Below are 11,195 nucleotides of genomic sequence, written 5' to 3'. Positions count from 1 at the left end.
AGCAGTCCCCCAGTTTTTGGTTCTAGCAGACTCTCATACATTTCCACAAAATGACAAGAGGTTGAGAATGAGATACAAAAGAAGGAAATATATATTTTATGTTTCTACCTATGTACATTGATTAACAAATAAGGGCTCTCTCTCTCTTTCTCTCTCTCTCTCTCTCTCTCTCTCTCTCTCTCTCTCTCTCTCTCTCTCTCTCTCTCTCACACACACACACACACATTCACACACTCAAATCAGAGTTACACTGGGGTACAACTTCTCCAGTCGTGATGGAGCCTTGCAGGTCACACACACAGGAAAGTAATGAGGGACAAGCAAAAAAAAAGGTAACCTAATTTTAGTTTCAGAAAGAGTTTTTTGGCACTTGCAACACTATTATGTCATCTCTCCCCTTTCTTTTCTTTGTATGTTACTCTCTTGAAACACCTCTAATCTTCAGTCCTGATTAATGATGTAAAGGGCCATAAAACGCTTACTAAAACTAAAAACTAAACAAAGCTTTTTACTTTTAGGATGTTTCCTATGAAATACGGTTTGATCTAGTACAAACTGAGAATTGTGCTTCCTGCAAGTTTATTTCAGGCAGACCTGGTCAAAAATTTAGTTGTATCAGAAAAAAATATGTTTACATTTCTTTCAAAAATACTGAAAGAATTTCATAAAATTTTAAAGTCTGAATATTTTTTATTACCGGTCAATTTTTTTGCAATACATTGTATTTCACCAAAGGTTAAAAATGTGCTAGAAATTGGGTTTTTCTCCATACTTTATTTTTAAACTCTATGTTGCAAAATGTGGCATTTCTTAAAAATTGCTTAAGATATTTAAAAAATTAAAAAATCAGCATTGAATGTGCCACAAGAACGTGCCTTTATTTAAATATATCGGTATCCAAATTTTCTGACAACTGGGACCTTTCTACAGGCACACACACGCAAATTGTACAATTACACGCAAACTATCACAGCAGAGTGTCTGGCAATGGACTGACATGAGGAGAGAGAACAGCCAGCAAGCCTTCTCTCCAGCCTCTGTTCCCATCCCCCTCCCTCACCCACAATGACCACCCCAGCATTCCTGCATCTTCTGTCTTCACAAGTCTGTCTGTTAGTTAGAATGTTGAGATACAATGGGGGTTAATTGGCTAAGGAAAAAATCTTTTGGTTTATTTTAACTAGCTCAATACACAATTTGTATTATAATATATACAGTGGGCCCCATCTATAACAGTCATGGTTATAACAGGATTCTGGCTATAGCAAGCTTATAAGAAATCCCCAAGCCCAGTCTCTTAGATAACGTAAAGTAAAAAAGTTCTTTTAAAGCAGGCATTCAGGCGGACATTCTCGGCAATAACAGCGATCCAACCATTAAAAAATCCCATTGAAAACAAATGAACAAGACAGAAGAAAAAAGCAGATGAAGCAACAAAGCAACATTCAACATAGTGAACTGCACCAGCGTGACCCACAGTAAGCCTCAACAGCTGATTGTGTGCGCATTGCATGATGTGTAATGTCATCATGTTTGCGGAGGATGGAGGGGGGAAAGCTGAATGCACTTTGGTGTTGATGCAAATCCAGCCAGTATCAAAGTTGGTTCCTTTTTCCTAGCTGTGGTAACAATAATATGATATGCAACTGTATCACTGTTACCTCTGTGCATCTTGAAATTATGTCTACATTTAAATTATATATGCAATTATTATTGTTACCTGTGCATCTTAAATTATGATGTCTAGTCAACCTCCAAGAGACTAAAAATTAAAGATAGTGGTACAAAATTACTAGAAAAGGGAAGATGAAGATGGGGAGACAAAACATATCACTAGAAAAAAAAAGCAATAACTGATAAACTGGAAGTAGGCAGTCTCTAAGTTTGTATGTTATAAAAAGTAATCCCATTCGTGAATTACTGGTTACAGCATATAATATGTAAATGTGGCCCACATCTATATATTATAACATGATTTGGCCATCATGTTGACTGCAGCAGTCCTGTTATAGCTGGGGGGGGGGGGCATTGTACATCTATGTATGAAAGTGCTCAGAGAAATGAACAGGGCAAAAACTGCAACAAACATTGCCAGACAATATGGTTGTAGTCACTTTCATTCATATTTAAATGATGCTCTTTACTTTTGTCAACTGGCCTGTGAGTTCTCTCTTTCATGTAGAGTGTTGTCTACAAGAAATTACTTTCTTTTCCTTGTGTGTGTACGAGGGTGGCTTGGGAGGGAGGGGTGGGGGTCACTAAAAGGATACAAGCAAAATCCACACATCTTTAAGGCATTCAAATCATTATTGTCATTCGGACTTCATTTATTGCTAAACACAACAGGAAACAATTTGGACCAAAGTGATCAGTGATAGCTCAAGCTAAGCGAAAATTCATTCCATCCAAGTTCATAGTGAGTGGACTCCCGTGTAGTAGTTAGCCACAGTGTTGGCCTTTGGTTTTGTACCCCGCTGCCTCGTGTAGATCCTCCGGATACCAGGACGACATTATGTGAACATGTGTTTATCATTCTCAAGGGTGGCAACTTTGCCCCTAGTTAGTTGTAGGGAAACAGTCGTGTGGGGATCGGCCAAACCATATCTGGGGATGAAAGTAAAAAGCAGAGTACATATATAAGATACAATAAGATACATCTTTATATTGTTCAGATCCTGGCACATTGCTTTAGTGTTTCACCACATACACACGCACACATACACACAAACATGCACACACACACACAAACATGCACACACACACACACACACACACACACTACATACGTGCACACCCACCAATAAACACACACACTTTCTCCTCACACATCCTCTCCTCCACACACATCTGTGTACATAACCATAAGTGAGGCATCGCGGTGAAATCAGGCACTCGTCAAAATAATGAAATCTGAGAAATCTGCCTTTTTTAGCCAGTTTGGACATTTTTTTCGAATTTTTGTTTTTTGGTTAAACACGTATGTTCATTCAAAAACACTTTTAAGTGTGGATTTTTGTGGAAAATGTTAATTTAAGGCACCAAAAAATTAAACTTTCAGTTTACAAAGACTCTTAAGCTTATGAAAGTCCCCAAACTATGGTGGCCATTTCCTCGTTTACTTCTGAAACCAGGCAACCCCATTTGCATGCAACACTGAAGTACCCAATCGCTACACAATAAATGTCAGATGAGCAACTCTGACTCAACAAAGTCGCTAGCAGGGTGGACAGTCCCAGCTGACATGGCTTCGCTCATTTTTCTACCACAATAGCCTTCTTTCATACCAACACATGCACTGTTAGCATACAGAACACATCTTTACATGTGTCAGGGTCGGACGGGTGGCCAAGACATGCGTTACTGTTTGTGCATGTGTCTCGGGGAGAGGGCACAAGCGATCCAGACGTGAAACATTAGTAGAGATACAAAAGCGTCACAGTTACTTTTTTCCCCCTGGCTACTGATCACTATTACAATGATAAGCCAGTCTTGACACAGATCTACCTAATGAATTGCGTGCTGCACTGTGGAATCAAACTTTCTCACATGCTAGGCTCTGCACAGAAACATGACTTGCTCAGCAAACAGTATGTTAGAGATGATACACGCAGGGGCCACAAGAGTGCATTTGAACATTTGCACAGTGCATGCTTGGTAGACGTCAGTGTATTTTCCTGGAATTTTTCATCATTTCTTGGGTATGGCATAAAAAAACCGAAAATGCCTTTCATTTAAAATCAAACTACTTTCGACTGAGAAAGTCAAGTACATTACATATTACTTACGCGGTGCTTGTAATTATCTACACAAAAACCTCATGTTTGCTATAACGAACACTTGGATTCCAACAAAATTGAAAGTCAAGCCCGATGACTTAGTTGAATCCGAGTTCCACGGTACAATGTAAAGAAAGAGAGGACAAGTGGAGATCTTTCTTCAGAAGATTTTTTCCTCCCAATTTACCAAACTCATACACAGACAAAGCTAATCTTCTAATCTACACGAATGTGGTTTGTTAAAACGGAAAAAATAAAGTTGGTTGAGCCTGGATGAGTGCGTCCATTTTTATTTTTTTCCCCTCACATGCTGTTGGTGGGTGTTGTTCATATTTTCCTTTTTTTTATATTGTAGCTACTAGCATTTTGGTTTTTTTCCTTTCCTGATTCAATCCACTCTACACACACACACACACACACACACACACACACACATACACACACACAAACACAGACACACACATAAGAACACACACACACACACACATACACACATGAGAACACACACTCACACACAATCACACACAAAAACAGAGAGATCAATAGAGAGAAACACACACACACAAACACAGAAAGATAGAGAGAGAGAGAGAGAGAGAGAGAGAGAGAGAGAGAGAGAGAGAGAGAGAGAGAGAGAGAGAGAGAGAGAGAGAGAGACACACACACACACATGTACTCATGTACACACAAACACACAGAGGGAGAGAGAGAGAGAGCGAGAGAAAGAGAGAGAGAGAGCGAGAGAAAAAAAGAGCAAAAGAGAGAGAGAGAGAGAGAGAGTGATAGAGAGAGAGAGAGAACGATGGAGCAAACGGTAGAGGGAAGAGTGAAGGAATGAGGCCACGAACTTACCACTCTCTAGGCTTGTGTCAAACGGCCTCTGGTACAGAGTGAGGAACTCACTAGGTGTACTCATGGAGCTGTCATTCTCCTCCAGCAGATAGTGAACCACCGCTGGGGGAAAAGGGCAAAGGGCAAAGGTCACATGAAAAGAAACAACAACAATTATAATAATAATAATAGTAATAAATAGATAGCATTTGTATAGCCCAAATTCCCACTAAACAGCAAGCTCCTTGTGCTTTACAATCTATATAATTACCACAGCAGACCTGATAGTATTCTGAAACAATCTCAACTTCCTGGGAAACATGCAGTGCAAGCTGCCATTTTATAGGCGCTAAAACACTAACATACTGACAACATCTTTCGCTGTCACCAATTTCCCTGGGTGACGTGAGGAAAATTCGTATAAAGTGCCTTTCCCAAGGACATAACATCAGGCCTGAGTCTCAAACCCCCGAACTCGCAACCTCCCGATTAGGAGTCTGGTAGCCTAACCACCCACTAGACATATATATATACATCACTTGCTTTTATTTCCAAAGGAATATCTAGGTGAAACACATAGTACAAGGTAGCATGCCAGGTGTATAATGTAGACTACTTAACAAAAAAATAAAACAATTTATTTCATAAATTAAAGGGGTGTATCGCTTGCAAGTCATTAAATGTTCTGCCAGAAAGGAAAATTTTTCAGGACAGAGAGAAAAAACTGGTTCATTCTTCTTTCAATCGTACTTATCTTATATGATCTATCTTTGTTAGGCCTAGCTTTTTCCAACATTTAGAATTACAAATTTGAGAAAATATTTTTTGAGCACATGTGACTGATAACACAAAGGAATTAAGAAATTAATTTTTTAAATTTCAAAATTTTGATTTTATATTTTAACAGCTGGTTGACGATATTATGAATCACATTACGGGGCAAAACATTAAAATTACACAACTTTGTACAACCCTCGCATGTATTACCCAAAAAAATTAAACAAAAAGGAATACAGGTCAGAGCACGATACATTTTTAAAGCCAAGATTAAGATTATTAATCTGTTGTTTTTTTCGAAGATGCATTTCAAGGACCAACACAGCTTATAAATTGTAAACACTAGGTGGTATCCTCTTTCCAAACTTAAATGAAAAGCAAAATATGGGGTTACTGGGACAAAGAAAAATAAATCACTTCAAAGTGAATTGCTCAGTCTTTCCTGTAGGTCCTAATGTATTCTACAGCAACCAGTCGCCGATTCTGCTTCAGATCTGGCCCTTTATCTCGATGATGACAGACCACTGGTCTATAGTAAAAATTAGCACACACTGAAACAATGGTGAATCACTTCAGGAGCAAATGACTCGCATACTGATGAAAAAACCCCAGTGTCATAGACTCTTTGATGTTGAGTAAGTAAGTCAATATTAAAATAATGACCTCACTGAATCCACACAGCTATAGTTCATTTGCTCTAGAGATTTGCACATCCAAGACCGGTGTGAAAATGTAATAGCAGATGGTTGGCAGGTGCTTTGGTGGGGTTTACTCCTTCGTAAGTTCTTTCCTTTCAAACATCTATCATCCTTTATCTCTCCTTCTTTTTTGTGTCTGTTAGTCTCTTTTAATACCTCTAATCATCTTCAGCACTTATGTATGACCGTGTTAATGTTATGTCACAAGTGCTGCTAAACTCTTACTAGCACGAGAAGAAAATGTGTCGCGACGCGGTGGATTCAGGCGCTAGTCATTTTTTGGGCATGTGGAGTTATTGGTATCATTTGATAGCTTATTTATTTGCCTTGCTTTCAATGAAACAAAAATACTCATCTATCGTGAATAGAAGTCGGGATATTTGCGATTGATGGAGGAAAGGTTGCCTGGTTTCAGTGGCAAAATTAGCGAGAAAATAGCAGCCAAAGTTTGGTAACTTCAATAGCTTAAGAGAGTCCTTGAAAACTGAAAAATAATATATTTTGTGCCTTTAATCAACGCTTTTCAACAAAATTCACATGGAATTGTGCTTTCATATGGACGTAAAAGGTATTGAGCGAAAAAACAAAAATTCTATAAAAACTGCCAAACTGATGGAAAAATGCCTTTTTCTACAATTTCATTATTTTGACGAGCGCCTGACTCCACATCGTCGTGACACAAATACAGCGAGTACAGGCTTCAACTTACATTGCTGGGGGAGCAGATCAGGGACTTTCTCGTGGAGGGCATCCATGGCATTTTTCAGGTTCAGCTGAGGAAATTGAAAATAAAATCCACTGATGTTTTTAGTTCTTGTAAGAGTTTTAAGGCACTTGCAATGCAATAAGGTCATGTAAGTGCCGATGAATAGATGTGTTACAAGGGAGTAACAAACACAAAAAAGGAGGAGGGAAGATAGACACGATAGATTTTTTTTATAGGAAAGAAGAAGCAAACCACACCAGAGCACCCGCCAAACACTCACCGTTTTTCCTTTTTCGTAAGAGTTTTACGGCACTTGCAACACAATAAGGTCATATAAGTGCCGATGAATAGATGTGTTACAAGAGAGTAACATACACAAAAAAGTAGGAGGAGAGATAAGGTTGATTGCTTACATTCATATATATATAGAATCTATATATATGATTATAATAATGCTTGCATTCGGCATATCTCGGGTAAAAATCATAAATATAATCTTCTGGGTACAGACCTTTGTCTGGTCCAGCAGGAGAAGAACACATGCTGTAGTGGTGCTGCATGGCCATGTGGTAGTCATTAAGCAAATGGTTGCTTTTAAGGACAATCGGGCTAACCCAGATTTCGGGGGTTTCCAGAAATCTTGACCTACACCAAAAGTGGGAATTGCCCTACCTATAGGACAAGTTTGGTTTCATTGGTGTGTATATTTGTTTGGTTATAGAGAAAACTCTCCTTGTCTTTTAAAGAAACTGGGCAAGGGGCAAAAACTTTACCTTCAATTTTCTCAAAACAGCATTTTTCGGGAAAGCCCCCTTGTGCTTAACACTTTTCCGCCTCATCTCGCCGATCGGCTATGTTTACCTCCCAATTTCTTTGGATTTTCCCCAAAATGTGATGGCAAAGTGTTAAAAGTGACCAAATACTGTCGAAGTTGTGTAAGACGGCCACCCATTGTCCATGGGAAAAAAGGCCATCTTAGACAGGTGGAAGTCTCACACAGTGTCTTTATAATGTAAAAAATATGCAAGGGAAAAAATGGGAAGTGACCGCTTGTAGAGGTGATGGTCTTATACAGGTGGCTGTTAGAGCAGATTCTACGTACTTTGAAACTGACATGCTTCACAGCAGACCAAGGCTAAGAATATTTTGGCAGCATGAAGGACTGTCTGCTGTTTTTTAATGTTTTATGTTTTATTTATTTATTTATTTTTTTCAACATTAAAATTTGAATTTTGAGAAAATATTTCTCAAGCACATGTAATCGATTCCACAGATTAATTTGAAACTGCAATAATTTTATTTTTTTTCCTTATTTTCAGGCTTGGATCATCTGAACAGCTTGCCGATGATAATTAATATATTTCACAAAGTCATGTGTGTCCCACACACACATAAACTACACACACACACACACATCCACACACACACACACACCCACACACACACCCACACAGCCCAAATAAGGTTAGTTAGTTTTAGTAGAGGTTTTACGGCGCTCGCAACTGCATAAGGTCATATGAGCGCAAGAAGTTTAGAGGCGTTACAAGAGAGTAACAAAAATAAAAAAAGAGGAATGGGCAGATAAGGACGATAGATGTTTGATAGGAAAGAAGGAGCAAACCACACCAGAGCACCCGCCAACCACCCACCCCCAAATAAGGTCACCCGTATAACATATATACGTTTACATATAAACACATAAATATTAGTATAGATATACATGTAAGTAAAATATACATGCCAATTCATTTACTTTTTTATCTATCTAAGCTCTTGACAGTCAGGTAGCCCCCTGCATTAGCTGCGGACTGACCTTGGGCTGTTTCATCAAGAAGACAGCTAGCTTGAGCAGTTGTGTGAGAAGGTCCACTATCAGGTTCTCAAACGTCTCGTTGGTGTCGAAGGCCTCAATGCCATGCTCCACAATGTCGAGCGTGCGTGATGACCACTGCTGGTACAGCCGCGTGTGAATGTGAGCACCGGTCAAGGAAGAGACGTCACGGGAAAAAGTAAATCAGCTGATTTTGAGTTGCACAATTTTTTTTTTCACTCACCTAACTTTGGTTGATTTTGTGTTAATTCACACGCTGAGTTTCAGTGATATGTGCAATTCAACCCCAATCCCCCCCATCCCCTAACCTTTTTCACAGTGTCCTCACCCATCTTTGGACAATACTCTCTGAATGAGAGTCTTATAACTTTTAGTTTAGATTTAATAAGAGTTTTACAGCACTTGCAACACAACGAGGTCATATAAGTGCCAAAGATTAGAGGAGTAATTACTAGAGAATAACATACAAATAAAAGAAGGAGAAGAGATTAAAAGGACAATAGATGTTTGATAGGAATAAAAGAGCAAACCACACAAGAGCACCCGCCAACCACCCAGAATGCGAGTCCAAGACGTCCACACTTATAAAAGTCATGATGTGCACAAAGCGTCAGCAGGTCATAATATGGAAGTGTACAGTACAAATACTGACTTAGAGCGTTGTGCAACTCTATTGGCATATCAAAGTTGGAATCACAAAGTTCTATCTAACATTTTAGGCCATTTTCAGCTACTGAGACCATGAGGTCAGAAACCAAATATTTTACCTACTCAATGAAAATGGTAAGATAGTTAGGAGTTGTTATCAAGATATTCAAAGAATTGGAATTTACAAAAGCGTGATGCGTTGTGAAACTAAACATTTTTCATGTAAAATCCCTCAAAACTAGGTACAGAGAAGAAAGAACTTTGTCATTCTAGGGTAATGATATGTGTCAATACGTGGTGGAATCAGGCACTCGTCAATATTTTGGCAACTGGAGTTACTGGTACCATCTTAAAGCTTTTTTGTTTTCCTAGCTTTTGATGAAGGAAGTATCCATCTATCTTGAATAGGAGTCGAGACATTTTCAATAGCAGGAGGTAGGGTCACCTGGTTTAACGTTTGAGATGTAACGTTAGTGAAAAAATGGCCGGCAAAGTTAGAAGACTTTCATGGTTTGAGAGTCCTTGGAAACTAAAAGTTTTCATTTTTTGAGCCTTTAATCAACGTTTTTCTGTAAAATCCACACAGAAATGATTTTTTTTGGGGGGGAGGGGGGGGAGGGGGTTTGTAAGTGTTTTACGGCCCTTGCAACTGCATTAAGTCATATGAGCATGCGGGACACATTCAACATCTTCAGTTTGGTAGGAATTTTGAATTTTGCCCTGGTGGAGGCTGAAACCTACCAAGGAATCTTTTACATGGGCAACTTGCACACGGGACCTCAGAGATTTTTCGCCCTTATCCGAGAAAGCTAGGTGTTAGTGTTAGACTTTTGCTACCATAAGATCAGGGGTGTAGCTGAAAGACAGTAGTATGAAGAAGCCACGGAATAGCAGTAAAAAGGCTGCAGAAAGAGTTCGGAGCCCACAGGAGAGGGCAAAGAGTGGGATGGAGAGGGGGGGGGGGAAGGGAGCAGAAAGTGGATATGAAAGCAGATGACAGAACATGCTTAGAGAGCAGGAAAGGAGATGAAAGGAGACAATTTTAGAGAAGGAAATTTTCCGTCGCTGTCAGGATGCGAATTCCCGACTTATTGAACGAGAGGCAAACATCATAAACTCTAGACCACAAGAGCCCCTGAAATGTATTTTTAAATTGACTTACAAGGTGTTGAGCGAAAAAACAAAAACATTTTTTTTTAAATTGCCAAACCGGAGGAAGAATGTCGTTTTCTTAGATTTCATTATTTTGATGAGCGCCTGATTTTACCATGCTGCCTCACATATTTTGAATAAGCTGTATAACGGCCTGCTACAGGGGGTTACACCAAAGGTCCAAGAGCACAGTCTCGGACATTTGAGAAAGGTCCAGTATCAGCGTTTTATAATGACCTGAGGATATGTGACGACTTTGAAAGGAAGAATTAATACAACTTTGATGGTACGCTGTACTAATATAACCATAAATCTAAACACAAACTTTGCAGAGTTAATAATGTACATTTGTGGTAAAACTGAAAGAAAATAGAATCTCTTATATTTTTCCTACGCTATTTGAACAGTCTCTCTAAACTGAAAGCAGGCTACACCAAATAAAATCTAGCGGTCCCGCAGATTCTAGTTTAAGCGGACTCCACTATATCTGCTTTATCATTCCCTCGACACAAGCGTCCTCTGTTGGAAAGGATATATCGTGAGAGATGATCAGGATCTTGGACTTGGCGACACACGACGTCTCCTCCTGTTCCATGTTGTGCAGATCCTCCACAATCTTCACGATCATATCCGAGGACGTCTGAAACAGTGGGACAAACATATAAGGGGTGAGCATTCAACCCGGCTCATCTGCCGCAGGTATGTGTGTGTGTGTGTGTGTGTGTGTGTGTGTGTGTGTGTGTGTGTGAGTGTGTGTGTGTGTGTGTATAGATAGA

At 39.3% G+C, this 11,195-nt stretch overlaps 1 protein-coding gene across 1 annotated transcript; it reads right to left on the bottom strand.

Moving 5' to 3' along the window:
* Positions 1 to 857: 857 nt before the first annotated feature.
* On the bottom strand, positions 858 to 11,059 carry LOC101856876 (testis-expressed protein 47; the record flags this gene model as incomplete). The annotated part of the gene is given in 5 exon segments (XM_005094847.2): positions 858 to 2,604; positions 4,629 to 4,730; positions 6,792 to 6,855; positions 8,602 to 8,760; positions 10,955 to 11,059. Coding segments are annotated over 5 exon segments (474 nt in total), but the record flags the coding sequence as incomplete, so codon positions are not given.
* Positions 11,060 to 11,195: the final 136 nt, after the last annotated feature.

Source organism: Aplysia californica, unplaced genomic scaffold (assembly GCF_000002075.1).
Source record: "Aplysia californica isolate F4 #8 unplaced genomic scaffold, AplCal3.0 scaffold00090, whole genome shotgun sequence".
NCBI lineage: Eukaryota > Metazoa > Mollusca > Gastropoda > Aplysiida > Aplysiidae > Aplysia > Aplysia californica.
Note: the sequence above shows the minus strand (reverse complement) of the source record. Positions and strands in the feature narration are given on the sequence as shown.